General features: G+C 38.0%; 1 protein-coding gene across 1 annotated transcript in view; it reads left to right on the top strand.

The window, feature by feature from the left end:
• The window catches only part of LOC113239472 (semaphorin-5B), a 53,565-nt gene extending 34,915 nt beyond the window's left edge, over positions 1-18,650 (top strand). Inside the window, exons 4-19 of the mRNA XM_026476500.1 lie at positions 2,373-2,580; positions 3,736-3,890; positions 4,537-4,696; positions 5,363-5,562; positions 6,662-6,820; positions 7,727-8,021; positions 8,540-8,738; positions 9,305-9,457; positions 9,656-9,859; positions 11,272-11,520; positions 12,706-13,002; positions 13,765-13,932; positions 14,666-14,812; positions 15,324-15,440; positions 17,175-17,320; positions 17,616-18,650. Of these exons, the coding sequence (XP_026332285.1) occupies positions 2,373-2,580; positions 3,736-3,890; positions 4,537-4,696; positions 5,363-5,562; positions 6,662-6,820; positions 7,727-8,021; positions 8,540-8,738; positions 9,305-9,457; positions 9,656-9,859; positions 11,272-11,520; positions 12,706-13,002; positions 13,765-13,932; positions 14,666-14,812; positions 15,324-15,440; positions 17,175-17,320; positions 17,616-17,849 (3,091 nt within the window). The 3' untranslated portion in view covers positions 17,850-18,650. The remainder of the gene's footprint in view (positions 1-2,372; positions 2,581-3,735; positions 3,891-4,536; positions 4,697-5,362; positions 5,563-6,661; positions 6,821-7,726; positions 8,022-8,539; positions 8,739-9,304; positions 9,458-9,655; positions 9,860-11,271; positions 11,521-12,705; positions 13,003-13,764; positions 13,933-14,665; positions 14,813-15,323; positions 15,441-17,174; positions 17,321-17,615) is intronic.
• The last annotated feature ends 928 nt before the right edge of the window (positions 18,651-19,578 follow it).

Raw genomic sequence — 19,578 nt, 5'->3', positions numbered from 1 at the left:
AATACCAGAACCGCTGTCGCCAAAATGCACACAAACAAAATGATAAATACTATGAAATCTTGATAATGATCGTAGTTTCCAATTTAAAAAGATGTAACAAATTCTGGGCTGTTAAAACAATTTAAACTTTACCCAGTCGCTATATCGGTGAAAGTTCAATACCTTTATTGCAAGTTACGACGTTTTGATTTTCTATTAAAATTTTATTCAATGTGCTGCCATCTTGCAGCCAGTAGCTGAACTACGACGAACGACTAACACCTGAACGAATAGAAAGTAGTATCTGTTGTGTGACATGATATGTTGTCGAGAACAAACATATAACATCTTCTTTGATGCACAGATTGCATAATGAACTATATTTCAATCAAATAATTTTAAAATTAACAAACACGCCCGAGACGCAACTAACCACTTCTACTGTATTTATTGTTCTGTGGTTAGATATTATATAGGGCGATGGAACATGCCCTTTTGTCATAGCAGAAAAAGAACTTCTAAGTTGTCAACCTACTACGATATTCTTCTAAGTTCATATTCTACTATGCTTACATTAAGAAAATTTTATTCCAGACGCACTCTCAATCATTCATAATTCGTTCGCTTAAAACAGGATGTTTTGTTTAGTGTGTTGTTGATAAAGCGCGATTTACGATTAATAATTTCCGAGGAATTGTTGATAGTCTACACTTCTGCGGTCAATATACTTAGTGATTGTAATGAAATCTATACGGTCGATCGAATTTTTGTTAGAAGCAAACATTTTTTTAGATTCTACTAAAGTTTTTGTATGAATACCGATGTAGAGCAAGATTAATGAGATGCAAGTTATTAGCATCGCAGATTTCGCGGACGCTGCCTGGCCGCGTAGGTTTGGCCTTTAGTTTTATGTGAACGTTGCACCAGCTAGATCAGACCTGTGTACCAGGTCGCAAAGTGATTGTAAGTGGGCGATTTACGCAATGCCCGCTGTCTGCCTACCGCTTGGCGCCTCCACAAAGCCGCTTTACAGCCTATGAAACCACTCAAATGTTATTGCATACGTAAATCATTTCTTATCTATTACATGATGAAATTGTTCCCATCTGTCACTATTTAACAACTTTAATGAAAACGGAATGGCCATACGCCATTTACACGAAGAATTGGCTTGTGTCATTGCATTCAACTGGTATCCACTTTAGAACTTAACTGTAATATTACAATAATAGGCAGCTTCGAGTCGAAGCCTCCAGTGACCAAAGACGTCTATATTTGGGGAAAAAGTAGCTTGCGTATCCAAAGAGGATGCAGTGGCAGGCTCGAGAGCACGATGATTCATGACGTGGCCGACTCGGGTGCGGGAATTTTTGTAATGCACGAATTCTTATGAACCCTGCCACACTGAAACGCGAGGTCGCCGCGCGTCGGCCGCGCGTTTCAGTGTGGCAGGGTTCAAATAAGCTCGTACATTACAAAAATTCCCGGGCATTAAAATTAAGCCATATATAAACTCAGTAGTTCATGGAATTACATCCTTTTGCCAAGTTGCATTGAAATCGGTTACCGAAAAGTGTGCGAGACCGGATTCATCCCCCTAGTTTGCCACCCTTAGAGGTGGAATATTTTCTTCAAATTTTAATGGGACCAGTACAGAGGTACCCACTTACCAACCAAAAAAAATCATGAACATCGGTTCACCAATTTGTAGCGTAACATCCACCTCCTCCCTTTCTTGAAGTCGGTTACAACGATGTCATACGTCATAACAAATTATAAATAACAAACAATATAAGTAAGTCATCACTAGGGCGTTGCAATAGAGATTGAATTCTCTATATATAAACTTAGCTATTTATTGGTGGGGAATGGCAAAGCCGTTTTGATCTTCATTATTAGCTTATTTATTAATAATAATAACACACACACACACACACAGAGCCCTAGGAAAGCCCTGTGTCACGGGTGCCATGGACACACATATAGACAACCACAAATTATACCCAAACTCACGAGAAAAATTAACATAGACTATACAAATATTTCTCCCGGCTCGGGTATCGAACCTGAGACCTCTGCGTCGCAGACTAGGACGATAACCGTTCGGCCACATAGGCAGTTTAAATTGTTAAGATTTATTTATTACTGAAGATGTGTTTGGTTATTTAATTAGATTATTTATTTATTTATTGTATAGAGCCAATATGATGCATATACAACAATAGTAAATGTACAATACATTACAAAGTTTAAAAGTGTATATCTACAACCTTACTTATTGGCTAACACAACAAACTATACAGAATCTAGGATAAATGAAAACGAATTATTCAATTACTCTTTGTAAGTATAATTCCTACTTTCTTTACAGTTGTTTCTTTATTGTTTTACAGAGACGCTCTCTACCGCTTATCGCTGCGCGGTTTACGGATGTTGGAGCGCGCCGATTGGCCCGCGCCCGCAAATACTACGAATCTCTGCCAGGCCAAAGGGCAGACGGAAGACGACTGCCACAATTATATCAAAGTACTTCTCGCTTATGGCCACAAACTGTTCGCATGCGGAACTAACGCGTTCAGTCCGGTCTGCAGCTGGCGAGACGTACGTACTATCTTTTTATTCTATTCAGTATTTTAGTTAAATTTTATGTTCAAAGCACATATCGTCGGTCATATTGCAATTACGCGTAACTAGCATTTGATTATGAGTCTCCATTTCGGTGATTTAGTCGCCAAATCAAATGCGCTTAAATATAGTGGCAACCAAATTAGCGTGGTTTACGGGAATCTATTGTTACCAGTCCGTAGACAACATTAATTAACGCTTACTGGGCAAAAATTAAAGATAGCCATAGAAATAACAAAGTAATAACATTAAATACGTCTCCTGTGAAATTTGGTTTGTTGCAAATACGCGCCTTTTATCAATACTACATACGCGGACTTGCACTATCACCGACGATATACGTTGATAAGTACAGGTATATCGAGTTCTTAAGTTTTCGCGATTGTTACACATAACTATCGCGAAAACATATGAAATCGACCTTTACATATCCCTTGGTCACGGTTGAAGGTCCCGAAACGTCGGTTTGTTTGAAAAAACAAATATACGCGATTTAAATCCGGAAAAATAGTGTCATTTCCGAAATGTAGGCATGTTTAAATTAGATACTCAAGGTTAAATAAAATTCATACAACCGTATTCGGTCCAGTGGCAAGAATTTACTTTTCGACGTCTTTTGTAAATTCATTTCTAATAAGATTTAGGACAAAATTTTCTATCGTAATAACAAGTTTCTCATTGGTAAGTGTCGATTACTAATTACTTAATTAATAGGTTTTTGGTGTTCATTACTGGAGATTTAGAGAACTTCTAGTTCAGATTTTTTAAGGACTAATTATAATAGTTTTTTTATGAAACATTGCAGCGTAACCTTTCTTGAGGATTATATCTGTGAAGTAAACTAATTACTGCAGATGTATGTTTAAAAACGAAAAAAGTTATTTACAATTTAAAGACTTAGAATGTCGATCATGATGGCACACCCTATATGTACCATTAGCAAAAAAAAATGAAACTTATTGAAAAAGAAAATAAACCAATGCTCCCTTTTTGTATTCAATTACGTAGAAATTTTTGTAGGAACTTTAATTGATGTTGGTGCCAATTAGATTTCGTTTTAAGCTTAGCCCATTTTTCACTGCTTCTGTTATTTCTTGTCTCAGTGTACTTATAGTAAAAAATAAATCCCAGATGGAGTCGATAAGCCAAGTGTACGAGAAGGTGGATGGCGTTGCGAACTGCCCCTGCAGCCCGCACTCCAATGTGACGTCAATCCTCGCCAGCGACGGCGAATACTACGCTGGGACTCCAACGGACTTTACCAGCTCTGATACGGCTATCTGCAGGTAAGCAAAAATTATTACATTTATAATATTTTACATGGTACATTAAAAAAAAATATATTACACACTGCAAGAATACGTCAACGATACATTGAACTGAAACTACTAAAAATAAATTTAACACAAATATGTGAATAAAATGACATTGATGTAAATTACAAATAAATGAAAAAAAAAATCATTACATTGATAATAAAAATCATATATTTATTTATATGTTTTCTAAATAAGTAATATTTAATAAATATATAGTACAATAAATGCTAAGTGTATTTTCTGATTTGATCAATCTTATTAAGATACAGCCAACCGAAAGATACAGCCATAGTCTTGTAATGAGAAGAAAAAAGGACCGAGGGTTCTATTTGGGGCATAATAGTCAAGTTAGCTTGCATGTAATCATACTATTTACGTGCAAGTATGATGAAAAACATTGTAAGTTTCACGGCGGTACGGGAATTATGCAACTTGACTCCGAAATTACTACTCCGACTTGTAATAGAGTCTTTATACAAAACGTGCTATTGATAGAACTGACTTTTACACCTTTTCTTCCTCGAATTATCGATATGTCTTAATTTACCAACACGTCACAACTTCGGCAAACTCGTCTAACTTTAGTTTGTTAAATATGGTACCGCACACGCAGGAGCCGCGGCGCATCCACAAGACCAATTGACACCTTGCGCACTGCGCAATATGACTTGAACTGGCTGCATGACCCGCAGTTCGTGGGCAGCTTCGAAGACGACGCATTCATCTACTTCGTCTTTCGCGAGGTGGCCGTCGAGTTCATGAGTTGCGGGAAGGTAAGCCGAGAAAAATCCTAAATGGCACAAAGCCAATAATGTTTTTAATTTTTACTGATAGCATTGTGCAAGGATCCAAATGTACTTAATACATTAACACCGCAACTCAGAATAAAAGTTGTTTTATACAATTTAACCATAATACCACGCCCTTAGAGCGGTTGCACACGCCGAGTTTTACCAGCGCGTCTGCAGCGATTCAATCGCGATGCAATAGTGATGCTGTCGCTAAATTGCCTATCTTTGCATAAACATGCTGCTTAAGCAGGCTTAAGACACGATCGCGATGGAAACGCAATGCACCTTTTTAATGATTCTGCGTTTGCATCGATGCGACCGCATAATATAAATAGTAAGTGTCGTGGTGCAATCGCGCGTTTGTATCGCTGCTAAAAAGTTGCCGTAGGTAACTGGCTTGTTGTTAAAGCTTTATACTCTGTGTGATCGTAAATTCTGCGCTGGCGCGCCTTATATCGTCTGTTAAAGGTAAAACCACATAAGTGACATTTGACATTAAGCAGACGATATATTTATGATTGAAGAACTGGAGTCATTGGTATGACATCAGCACCAGAGCAATTTTCGTAGACGTCCTAGTTAAAAGGAAGCCTTTTCGTTGTAACTACAGGACCCACAGCAAAAATTGTGAATATTTTTCTCTTTCAGATAGTGTACTCACGCATAGCGCGCGTTTGTAAGAACGACAGGGGCGGGCATCTTGTGATGAGGGACAACTGGAGCACGTTCCTCAAAGCGCGACTCACATGTTCCGTACCCGGTGATGTTCCATTCTTTTACGACGAAGTGCAGAGCATGGAATACTTGCCACAGGAGAAAATTCTAGTCGCTACTTTTACTACGCCTACGTGAGTACTCAAATTAGTGCTAAATGTTCTAACGACTCCACAACAAAGTGTTAATAAGTGGTTTTAAAACTCATTAGCTTCGCCTCACGAAAATAAAAATTGTCTTAAAAATCGTTCAACGAATGGTGAATTATGGTAATTCCAATCATCCCTGCAACTGCAGCTTCATTCATTCCCAATTTTATAAAGAACAATGGCAAACTCCCATATAAATTTTTATTGACAATATTTGTATGCGTCTGTTAATGGAAAATATGTGAAAATATACTTTTCTTTTTTTGTTTACTATTCTGTGAAGTCTAGAATTCTTCTTCTTTGAAATGTTATGGCCCCATCGAAGTAATCGATGATTTTGCCAATGTCAAAGTCTAGAATTAGAGATATTCCAGTTTGAAGTCTTGGAGGCTATGTGTTACGTAATTGAATAAAAGAAGAATTAAACAGAGTTAATGGAATGGTTGAATGGTGCCGTTTTGTGTCGTGACGAAAGTTCAGAGGAAATTATTTTTTATATTGGTATGGTCAAAAGGCATGAAGTTAAAGCCATAACAAAAAACTGAGTCAAAATACATACCACAGACTGTAACACTGGTAACTCGGACCCAATTTATTTTTAGTGAAACTTGCCATCTATCCCTGATTTCGGACTTTTGTCAGTTTTATCATTTTCTCGCATGGCGTTTTGGAGAAGGAATTATCTGCTTTGTTTTTTGTAATGATGTAGTTAATCTCTTATTACAAATCGGTCGAATCAGTACATTTGATATTACATGAACTAACTTAATGTGGACCATATCCAGACGTAGGTACTGAAATTCTTTTTTTTTGCGGTGAGATGTCGCTCAACGTTACCAAAGTAAGAAACTGACAGTTGTAGATATCACTCCGGTTACATACTAATTAGTCGTTAGAGTTTCTTTTAAATATGATTTTATTTCCAGACTTAGATAGGCCGCTATTATAATTTGAAAAACCTAATGAATTTATTTTATTCAAACTCCCAATTAAGACATTTGAAGACGCTAACTAATTCTGTTAACTATGATTTTGCCATTGTTCTTTGTGCGAAAATTATGCTTAAAATGTAAACCTATTCCAGTAATAGCATCGCCGGCAGCGCGGTGTGCGTATATAACATGCCGGATATCCAAGCGGCCTTTGAAGGCCCGTACAAGGTCCAGAAGCAAGGCTCTACCGAATGGGAGCGCATCATTTCGCCCGAAGCCCGCGACCACTTCCGATGCGTAACTGATTCTAGGTAACAATACATTATTTTGTAGCCGATCGGCTTTTCGAAGCTCACACAGGTCTTGTGGACTTAGTCGATCCAACGATATTTAAGAAGTCCAACCGGCCTTCTGCCAGTTGGTTGCCCCAGATATGCTCTCTTGACTGCACGATCTTCACCCATCCTCTCGACGTCGGGTTGATTTGGTCTCTCCCATGATGTTAGGCTCTCTCGCGTGCTTCCCATATAAACCAATATAAATTACAGGCACATGGGACTTATCAACTTATATCTCAGAGTGACAGACGCAGTGGCAGTGTCCCTCAGATCTTTGCGATTTAAAGCTTTGAGTGGCACTGCAACTGTTATGGACAGGCGTGTCGCTTAACACCAGGCGCACGACTTGTTCGTCCTTTCACTAGGTATCGTAAAAAAAAGACATCAGCATTCAATGTTTCAGAAAAATAATAAGCTTTGAGATAGCCAAATTTCTGTAACTAGCTGGTGCTAGCGAAATTCACTTATAGTACAATTAATCATAATTTACTATGCCGCGATATCTGTGCAAAGCAAGCGAGCTACGTCAAAATGGTATTCAGCAAGGGCATGCACGATTGTTACTCAGTAACGTAGTATTAGCCTACTAACAATTTAATTTTAATTTTATTTTGTTTCTTGCTTTTGCAAATGTTGTCTGTTATCTTAAATTTAAGTTTTACTTTGTTAAATATCACTTACGGCAGAAGTATTGTATTGTAGCCGGTGGTGGGAGCCTGGAGATGTATCACACAGGTGAACACCTAGTATAGACTCCAACTCTTACCAAGGTTTTTCTTTCCTTAGTAAAAATTCAAGTTAGCTATTTATAAGTTTATTTGTGTAAGGACCTTGATAAGAGACAACGAAGATTAAAGATTTACGTCTTTTTTTTTTCAGAACTCACGAAGAAATGAAGTATCTGAGCTATCACCTAATGTATGAATCCGTACAGCCCATATCAGGAGAGCCAGTCTATAAAGCGATATTAGAACGCTTCACACACGTCACAGTCGATGTTACCACAACTAAATCTGGGAAGCAGTTAGTTGCGTACGTCGCCACTCAAAATAATGACATTTTGAAATTAGTCGTCTTGCCACGTTTCGATGGGGCGTGCCTTATTGAAGTGCTGCGAATGAAAGATGAGAAGAACAATTTTAACGTGTTAAAGATGCAGTTTGTTAAAGATACTGTAAGTGACGTTTAGTTATATCTCTTCTCAAAATAACTGTAACGATCCAATAAATCCAAAAAGCATTTTAGTTCAATTGCTGTAACATAGAAACATATGGACTAAAATTTGAATTCAAAATTCGGGCTTTGTAGCGTACCTATCACATACACGAAGTTTATCTTGTGATTTAACTAATTTATAAATTACGAAGACATAAATTAATACTAAAAATACACTAAATTAAATTCACAAAGACTGACATTTATGTATACTATCACATAAGAAGGTAGTGTATGGTCTATTTTAATTTTTAGATTTCCAAGTGCTTTCTGTATAGATGCCGCCTACTGCTTTTCCATAGAGAAGTATCATAAGCGTACTGACAAGTTCAATGAATTGCATACATTGAACATTTTATATTGAATCAAACCTAAGCACTATGGCAAGAAAAGTACTGATATTATTGTATACAGTCCATGAAAGGGTTAATAAACAAAAAAAAATGTGACAAAAACTAACAAAACTTCGTCCCACAGATGTCTATCTACATCGGCAGCTCTGCCAGCGTGTTGCGCATAAGCGGCGAGCGTTGCTATCGGTACCGTTCGCGAAGCGCATGCGCTGCCGCCGCCGACCCACATTGCGGGTGGGATGATGCACGGGATATGTGCCTACACTCGCATGATCCAGGGTACGCTGCCACTGTACTTGCGTGTCCTAGCGGGAACACTCCAGGCAAGTACAGTCTGTGATAATAATAATAAATTATAACAAATTTTCAAAAACAGACTCTTGACAGTATCAGTTTCTGTTTACTTGAGCAGCAAGTATGTAGAAAAGAGTATGACCCTGAAATTTAGCTTTTGTGGTATTTATATACCTGCCTATCTGTATAGCTACACAGCGATATTTATATAATCTCGCACATCTACATATTTCTAGCTTCTTTGTCATCAATTTATAGAATTTTGGTTGAAATATAATATTTATTTGAATCCCTTTTTGTCTTTAAATAAAGAAAAGCCTGAATATTTGTACTTTTCCTTAATGATATTATGCAAATAAAAAACTTACTGACCACAAAAGCTAAATTTTTTCCAGGGAAATAAAATTTCATGTTTTTACGATAGAACCTTATTCATTATAAAATGATATGGATACCGTCTGTCGATTAAATATGTCGACATTTCTTTGGCGAAAAATTTCACCCCTAAAACTATTAGTTTCTTAAATGATAGGTATGGCTTTAGCCATAGCTCTCTGGTTCATACTCTCCGTCAATATGGCCATTTGCTTTTCAGTGGATGGCGGGTGGTCGTCGTGGTCAGAGTGGGAGTCGTGCATGCAGGACGGCACGGCGCAATCTGCATACGGGGATCGACCAGACCTGTGCGCCTGTCGAAAGCGACGTTGTGACAATCCGCGCCCCACCTATGGTGGCCTGCCATGTGAAGGTACCAAATTCTAAATAATTTTGTATAATGGACTACAGCGATATATCTAGCTGAAATGACGTGTATGAAAAATAAAGACATTAAAAAACCTTTTAAGTTTTTTTACGTATATCAAATTATCAAATTCGTCTCTGCTAGTAACATATATGCCTTTTTACAAAATATTGTTATAAAAACTAAGGAATTTGTTTTATACAGGACCAAGCATATCAGTGACGAATTGCACTGTGCACGGCGGGTGGTCGACGTGGTCGGGGTGGTCAGAGTGTTCATCAACGTGCGGCATCGCGGTCAAGTCTCGCCGGAGGTCCTGTTCCTCTCCTGAGCCGCGCTTCGGCGGACGCGTATGTGTCGGACTCGAAGTACAGGACCTCTACTGCGCTAATCTACCGCCTTGTCCAGGTTCGTTAATTCTTTCGTTAGTTCATGATTGTACGTACTTAATGATAGCAGGGTAAACGAGAGAAATCCCGTTGATCATGAGGGAGTCGCACGACAAAACGATACCTCCAATGAACACTACGCTAACTTAATTTTTGGCCATGTTCTGGTTTTATTTTAGACTAAGGCTTAAACCTCCTTAGAGGTGACCAGTGCCCAGCAGTGGGACATATCAGTGGGTTGATGATGATAATGAACAAAATCGATTATCAAAATTCTCTTTCACCACTTTGGGAGTATACTTATACGGTCTGGGACAACTAATTGCTGTACAAGCTTATTATGTTCACCACCAATATCTACTTACTCACCTTTTTACGTTGTCAATAAAATTAAATTTCTTCAGTGATCAAAATGTTCTGCCTCTTCAAGCATAGATTCAAGGACAAGAAGTAAATTATAAATATTACACAAATTTTTAAATATTAATTGATCTTCATGGATTAACGAACACATATAGTTTTTGCCCCAAAAAGCCGGTTAAAACTGCAATACCATACTAAACCTATTCATTTGATTGTCCCATCCACTCCGTAAGTCTCCTCTTCAATATTTTCTAATAAATGCATTGCTAGGGTCATATGTTACGCGAGCGTGTGAGGATTAAATCGTCAAATGCGACAGATATCATTTTTTAAAGTACTAGTCCTCAAACATGCTCGGAAATTTTTGCATTACTTTCATAAAAAGAACCCTAAAAGTGTGTGCGTTCAACTTTTTGCATGCTGTAAGAAAATCCGTTACTGCCCTCTACTCTAAACTTTGAAATAGCTAACAAAGAGCTATGTAAACAGACTAAAGAAATACTATCATAAAGCCAACTGCTCACTAGCATTAGTGCCCGTAATTGTGAGCAATATAAAGTATTGTGTATGATATTACTTATATTACGTTTAATTATGGTGCACGATAATAATTATATAAAGAATCTGTATGGTTTCTACCATTGCCCTACCTTTGCCTTCCCAACTAAATGGGTGAAAACGTGAAAACTTATAAAAAAATATGGTGCATGAGTATACTTGCACCATATACTTTAAAAAAGGCGACAGAATAAACGAATTTCTTTTTGTATTTTTTACATTTTCTTCGCGAAAATAAGTTCGAAAGTTCGAGAAGAGCGAGAACGGACTGTACTCCGCCTAATTTCAAATAAGAAGCAAACTTTGTCATGGAATATTAATTATCTTTCATTCTTTAGTGTTTATTTCCTCGCATTGTTTGAGAAAAGCATTAAATACACCTCGGCGGGAACGTGGATTGCCTAACTCGTATAATACAAGGCCTAACTGCGTTCGGTTTTGTAAATAGCTCACAGTGTCCTGCAATCCTTTATTTTCCGGTCTCTGTAATAATGTACTAATAATTTCCAGATCCAGCATTAGCGCCTGTTGACGGCGGATGGTCAGCGTGGGGCCCGTGGTCTCCATGCACAAGCATGGGTGGCGCAGGATGTGGACCGGCTGCAGGGTGGCGTGAGCGTCGTCGAACATGCACAAATCCAGCACCAAAACACGGTGGATCTGATTGCGATGGCAATAAGCTCGACCGACAACTGTGCGACATGAGGCCCTGTGAACTCAGGAAGGCTACGGCTTGGACCCGCTGGGTGCAAATTCATAGTGAGTATTTAGTACGAGTATCTTTAATAGCACTAGAGCTCCTTGAGAAAGAGTTCGTTCAGGGAGGCACCGCCACCGTACCTATTTCTGCCGTCAAGTAGTAATGTCACCAGTGGTGGCTTGGTGATATTACAGGCACATGAGACTTGCCAACTAATGTCTCGGAGTGACAGGTGCAGTGGCAGTGTCCCTCAGATCTTTGCGATTTAAAGCTCTGAGTGGCACTGCAAAGGGCATGCGTGTTACTTGATATCATAAAAAAAAGAGTACTATAGCACCCTAACCGAGCTGTAATATATCAAACATCACTTGCAAAGTAAACTCTTATAACTATCTTCATAAAGCCTGCAGATTTTGAGACGGTGCTGTTACTGGTTCTAGCTTTAATATAGACGTATCAGAATAACATGACAAATGAGAAAAAATTTTAGCAAAGCCGAAATTTTGGGACTGAATGTCCCCAAACCTATAAGCGACTAGTTCCTATCACTTTTGCTAATGTCTAACCTAGACTAATACATTGGTTAAGTTTTAAGTCATCTTTTTGTGTATCAATAAACTCCTTTATTATTTTCCAATATGTACAAAAGATAAGTTTAATAATCAAATTCAGAACTTAGACATGGGAGACAGGACTCCGAACTATAAAAATCCTGTGCAATAGCATTCTTTAGGACCAGTCATAGTACAAGCCGTAAATTAAAATACATTCATTTGGTACAACATTAAACAAAATGAAAACTTACCTCTGGTTTACCTAGAGTCATAAACAGTAGGTATGTAAATAAAAAACAAGTGCTGATTTTAGAACACGTCGTATTTAGAAGAGATCTGAACTCAGCGGTACCAAATATATCGCACAGGAAACTAAATATTGTCGTAACTCAATAATGATGAAATTGAGAAAAGACGATTTGAAAATTAAAGTAAAAATTACTGGATTAATCTTTTTACGCATAATGGGTTTATTTTTGTTCATACTTGATAATAGTCCACTTATGAATGAGAATATAAACTTATCAGTTTCTTTGAGTATTTTTTTGAACTATCAAATCGTGTTTTCTCAATTCCATAATTTTTTAGTTACGAGTATTTGGTTTCATCATGTAGACAAGCGTTTTTTCCTAACGACAAAAGATTGCATTATGGTGAAATATATGTAACATATTTGATTATTATTGTCAGGCAATACATCAGACGGGAGCTACACGGAGCAGCGATTCAAATTCCTTTGCAAGGCGCCGTCATCGGAGCAGATCAAATTGTCGGTAGCACGCGAAGAAGAGCGGTATTGTACGTCACGAGGCTCTTGTACCACCACTCCACTGGAAGAAGATACGGGATGGGAACCATGGGGCCCCTGGGGAGACTGTTCAGCCCCCTGCGGAGGAGGGCAACAGATCCGCAAAAGACGTTGTCGAAAACAACAATGTACAGGACCTAGAGATATGCTTCGCGCGTGTAACACTCAGGCTTGCTCAGGTGAATATGTGTTTATGGTCACTGAAATACTTTAAATAGTTGAATAAAGAAGGGTATAGGAGTTAAGTAATAATAATAATAATAACGCACACACTCAACATAGCCCCACACTAGGGAAACCCTCTGTCACGGGTGCCATGGAGACACATAGACAGCAACAAATTACACCCAAACTCACGAGAGAAATAAATGTAGTCCATACAAATGTTGCTCCCGGCCCGGGAATCGAACTTGGGACCTCTGCGTGGCAGTCCGGCATGGTGACCGTTCGGCTACTGAGGCAGTTAAAAAAGTAATGTCGGTGCCAAAGCGCAGATGATTACAAAGTGTGTTTCTATTTTATAATTTCAAGTGACGGAACGAACTAGTCGTGCGCCTGATGGTAAGCTACACGCCTGTCCATAACAGTTGCAGTGCCACTCAAAGCTTTAAATCGCAAAAATCTGAGGGGCACTGCTATTGCGCCCGTCACCGTGAGACATAAGTTGACAAGTCCTATGTGCCTGTAATTTCACCAGCACCTACCGTTCAAAACCGGAACGCAGTAATGCTAATATTACTGCTTAGCGGCAGTACTTCCTTGGACGAACTCTATTGCAGGTCTACTGCTACTAGTCAGTGTTAGTTCGTTCGGCAGGAAGACGCTATTGGGCTATTCTAAGTTTCTTATATTTCTTTTTGAATAACAACGTAATCTCTTTTTTACATTTTAACCTGTCGCTGCCTGTAAAGTATGCTTTAATGTGTCTATGTTAAACCAAGGCGAATGGTCGTGCTGGAGCGAATGGAGCGAATGCCCGGGAGGTTGCGGTGCTGGAGCAAAGGACGGCGTGAGACGACAAACACGCACGCGCCAGTGCCTATCGCCCAATGGCTGCGCAGACGCCGGAGACGCTACTGAAAAGCGTGACTGCCTTACCAATTGCATTGGTCAGTATTCAAGAAAATTTTTACAACCTCAAAGGGCTTTGGTGGATTCCACATAACAGAAAAAATATACTGTAAAACATTGACTTACAAATAAATGGACGACGGGTCTAATACGAAAACCACGAAAAAAATGTCCCAAGTCAACCTATTCGAAATTTAAATTGTAATGTCATCGCAGTATCGCGCTGTCAGTAGAACAAATGAAGACTAAAGCGGAGTGTCGCGCTCTGTATACGATTTTAGCGCCTTACAAGTGCGGACACTTTTTAGCGCAGACCCGACGTCCATATAATTGTAAGTCAATGCTGTAAAATGAGGGTATACACTGATTACTATACGGTGTGAAAACATGATTCCTTAAAATTTTCACGATAGAAAAAAAACACAAACTTACGTCGAAATTTTACAAGAAAACTGCTGTATTCAATAGGTAATTTACATATACCTATGATATTTTTGTATATCAATTGAACTTAATAGAACACGTAAAGTATACGTATACATTTTTCACTTGGAAAAAAATAAATTCTAAAATAAAGCCAGTGAGCTGCCACTCGACTCTTGCAAGAGAACCTATTGAGTGCGGGAAAAAATTGAATTCGAGCTGAGATAGTATCGACTCTTAAGGAAACTTGTTTTTAAGCAGAGCAGGCAAAAATTCGTATTTTATAAAATAATTGCATATAATTTGTAAGGTCGATTTATCACTGATAAGAAAACGTTTATTCTCTAGAGAACGACTCTGACTGGGGAGAGTGGGGCGAGTGGACAACCTGCCAGAACGGCGAGCGGCTACGCCGTCGTAAATGTGCCTCGGGCGCCTGCGCCGGCGCACAGATACAGCTTGCTTCGAGCTCCGACGACGATCAACTTAGCAACGGTGTGTTTTCTTGTCTCCATGAATAACATTTCGATGCCCTACTTTCTCAACCACGTATCATATAAAGAGTGATTATTCAGGATAAGGCAAAACATTCTATTTATTTTAAATTTCTTATAAAGGGTGTTAATTTGGATGCATTACTTCAAGAATAGGTAAAAGCCAGTGTGTGAATATGAAGGAAATGTTATGTGAAATTAGCCCGCAAAAATTTGTATATACAATGCATTTTTTGCATTTCAGTTGCTTTGTGTTTTAAGATACGAGTATGAGAAAGTAAGACGGCGATTTGTTTATTTGGTAGCACTCTACTACCACCTCAACTTATGGCTACGAGTCATATCACTTTGTAAACGTTCCTGTGCGTATTAAAGATTTTTCATTATACCGCTCTCTACGAAACCCGTGTGGAAAGAGATGGCATTATTAATAATAAGTAAGAACTCGAAATGAGAGCGAAATTATTGATTTAAAAGCGTCATTAAAAGTATTACATTTTTAATTTTTTCAGATCTTTTCGCTCTGCCAGTATATAAAGCCCATGTGGAGAAGGCCTCATTTATTACAATGAGGGACACCTTGGGCTCCGGCGGCATTATCGGCTGCGTTGTAGGAGCCTTTGCAGCTGGTATGTGTTTATTTATTTCGAACACCAACAGTTTACACACAAATACATTTCATAATCAATATTCAGTAAGGCGCAGTTCATATGTATAAACAATTGAAGATTACCGTTTCACTAAACACACCGCACATGAAACCAAGTGCTGTCGTAATTCAAAATTGTGCAATTGAAAAAATACAATTTGAAAAGGAAAAATAAAATAAAAAATACTGAATGGATTTTATTGTGAATAATGTGATTATTTTTATTTATACATAATACTTAATTGTCATATATTAAGTATACTAGAGTACTGCAGCATAAAATATGGTCACCTATTTATAACAATCATATCAAAGATAGAGACGATACAGAAACGCTTTGCTTCAAAATTGGGATTAAGAAAAAAATTAGTAACAAATATACAGATAGGCTTAATCAATTCAAACTAGATTCGCTTTGCTACAAAATCAATTGCCAAATTTACTGGAAGACGTACCATTAAACATTTACAGAGATATGTGGTACCAGCAAGATGGCTGCCCGGCGCATTATGCCCGCTCAGTTAGAGCATACCTCGATGAGGAATACCCGGGCAGGTGGATAGGACGGTCTGGCACAATCTCGTGGCCAGCCCGTTCTCCAGATTTAAATCCACTCGATTTCTTTTACTGGGGAGCAATGAAAGAAAAAGTTTACCATAAACCAATAGAAGACTTGGCGGAGCTACGTGCGAGAATAGCAGAAGCAGGAGAATTTGTTAATAACGGAAGATTCGCCCGTTTAATATCCCGATCATTTCTCAAAAGATGTCGGGCGTGTATTGCAGCTGAAGGAAAGCATTTTGAACATTTGCTGTAATTTAAATAAAATCATAATTTTACTTAAATAGATTTTTTATTTAATGGAACTATCCTAAGCTCAAAGAAAAAAATAATGATGCCATTAATTTAAATTAGCGGCGTCACTCTCTATCTCACTCACACTTCGTAGAAAAGCTCTCTCCGTCTCTCTCATACTAGAATTATGAATCTCACACATTAGCGGCGTCACTCTCTATCTCACTCACACTTCGTAGAATAGCTCTCTCCGTCTCTCTCATAGTTACCGTTAAGAATTATGTCATAGTTACCGTTCCGAGCGAAGGATTGGGTACACTAAATAAATTTAAATTAAGAAATAAAAAGTAGTTGAAAACCGGTTTTGTTCACAAAAAAAATTATTTGACCATAATCTAAGAAATAAAGTAGCAAGTGTAATACCGTTTTGGAATCCTCTTAAAATGCGCCAACTTTTAAAGCTACTTGCCCAACCAGTGTAGTACATTTTTTTTTCGGTAGAGTGAGTTGAAATTGAACGAAAATTCAATTTCTCTTTTGATATGGGAATAATGTGTCATTTTTTTTCAAAATTAGAGCAGTTGTGTCAAAATTTTAGACGACTAGCTACAGGAGCATTACTCAGGGTTACAAAATAATCAAAAATTAAAATAAAGTGGAAATTTGTAGAAACGGGAAGTGAAAATGCGTCACAGGGTGTATATTTTTCGATTTTTTTCAAAATGGTCATAATTTTTAAAATACATGACATAGATTTTATTTTTTATTTTTCTGATAACAGTTATGACCTGGCCTATCACCCCGTTCCGGCTTGACGTCGCGTCCCGGGACACCCTGTATAGTCTTAAAATAAATACACCATCACAACGTATCTACACTATAAGGAGGATTTGCAGTAATTATTTTAATAAAATTCCAGGATGTTTAGTCTGTTTGGCGGGGGTGATCTACTGGCAGCGACGGAGGCCGCGGCTGCCTTGGCGGCGCAGAGCCCGCGTGCCTTCCAGTCCGCATTACATCACTGCCAAACAAAACAGCTACGTCACTGTGCCACTTAAAGAAGTCGTGAGTACTTACGTAGATGAAAAATGGTTGTGCTGTGACGTAAAAGAGTTAACGTAAAACGATTACGTTCAATCTCTTTACAAATCATATATAGCCAATTTTTATTATTTAATGGCATGACCTTAGCGTTGCTTAATATAGATTGCAGTACATTTTCTACTAAGTAGGATATGCAAAAATCCGCGTCATCAGAATTATAAACTGGGTTAAAGTTAATGTTGCAGGAATCTTCTTCAAGTGTATTTATATTGATTTTAGAAATTATTATATAAAAATATTGTAATTTCTTTCACAGTCGCGCAAAGCTAAACGCCAGCCCTCGTTCACGGGTATCGGCGGTGGTAGCGGAATCATCCTCTCGAAAAGCAACAATCTATCCAATGCCAACAACCATAAAACAGTTGTCACTCCCAAACTGTATCCGAAGGCCATCGCCAACGAATATGACTCCATGGGCACGTTGAAACGGCATTCTAACCAACCTAATCATAAGAACAATCTCGATATAGAAGAGGATAAGTTCTATTGAGTGTAACTTGAAAACGGTCGGGGTCAATTATGTTACTCGCTGATTTGTCCGTGCCGACCGCGACTCACGCGCTTCCTCGATGCAACCTAATTATAGTGGCTAATGAGTGTTGCCAACTACATATTTTGTGCCGCCCGCATACAGCCGCTGTCGGCCACCCCGCCCGGCTTGCCGCACGGTGGCCTACATTACTTTTCTTTGATGTGGTCGCCACTCTAGAACAAGTCTGCTCCATTGACCATCCAACCTCCGACCTTTTCTAGTCCGGCCCACGACCACTTGAGCCTACTAATTTTGCGAGCTATGTCGGTCACTTTAGTTCTCTGACGATTGACTCATTAGGGATTCGGTCCTGAGGAACTGGATGGGGTCAGGGATTGGATATATTAATACCTAACATAGCTCACTCGCTATACGACTAAGTCGGCACGAAAATCTGCGAGTAACTTTATTTTCTAGTTGGTGATTATTAAAATCATTTGTTATCTAATAATAGATATAATAGACATTCCACCTAGACCATGATAAATAAAAAGGACTTCATTTCCAGTGCATTGTTGTGACATTAGTGGACAATTGTGTGTGTCGGTCTACTACTTTGATTGATTTCAGTATAATCGACATTATATTTTAGTGATGCATGAACCTATCCCAGTGCTTTAGACACCTTGATGTTCATGTAGTCAGTATTTTTATAAAACATTATAATTAATTGTTTTATAAATATCGAAATGAATCAGGAAATTGACCAAGTTCCTTTTATTAACTTGTCAATTCTTAGTATACTAATTCATAGTAAGAGCTTAATAGAAGAAGACTAAAATTAACTAAGACAATAAATGAATAATAAAATAATTAATAAGAACTTATATTTAGAGAAATATTAATAAATATATTTTTCATATATACATGTAAACATTAATGTAATAAGTAGAACTTGTGTAATTATGTTTTGTATTAATAGACGAGTACCTTGCCACCGAAGTGCCAGTGTATGAGAACTTGAAGTTTGTATGACAGTGCGTTAGGCTTAAGTGAAGTTTAAACATATATATTGTTTGTTATGTACTTAAATGCAATGTTATGTACTGAAGATATAGAAAGGCTTTACACAACGTAATATCGTCTATAAGTGGATCGCATATTATAAATAGTTCACCAGTCAATTTTGAAATATATAATTGTGGATGGTGGCTTGTTATGGTGGTATGTCACGAGTTGTGTAACAGTATAATGGCGATTATGTAACACTTATCTATTTTTTTATTGATTATAATCAGTGATCGGGAAAAGGTGTTCCACATATATAGATGTATGTATAAATATAGCTACAAGGAGCCACATATTGTTGTTAAAACCATCAAATATTAATTAATTACTTCTTTCGAATTCTGGATTTCCGAATGAAACAAACTTCTCTCTTTATTTTATTTATGAATATAAATAGCCGTGCATAGGTAAGGTCGTCAAAAAGCGTTCAGCGGTATGTCCTAAAATTGCCCTCGTAAATAAAATTTTATTCTCAAGTTGTACTAGCAAATGTCGTCGTTTCGTCTTTGGTTTGGCTTTGGTTCGAATCCTGCCGGGTCGATGGAATTTTACTTAGTGTTCGATCTTTGTATGAATAATTATAACATTACATCATTGTGTTAATAAAACAGACAAAATCTCATGTTACTAAAATCGTGACCCACCACTTTAAAAGCAACTATCCGGTCTTTTTGGTTTC

Source organism: Hyposmocoma kahamanoa, unplaced genomic scaffold (genome assembly GCF_003589595.1).
Source record: "Hyposmocoma kahamanoa isolate Upper Pololo Valley unplaced genomic scaffold, ASM358959v1 99879, whole genome shotgun sequence".
NCBI classification, from domain to species: Eukaryota; Metazoa; Arthropoda; class Insecta; order Lepidoptera; family Cosmopterigidae; genus Hyposmocoma; species Hyposmocoma kahamanoa.
This window is presented reverse-complemented; position numbering and strand designations above follow the sequence as displayed.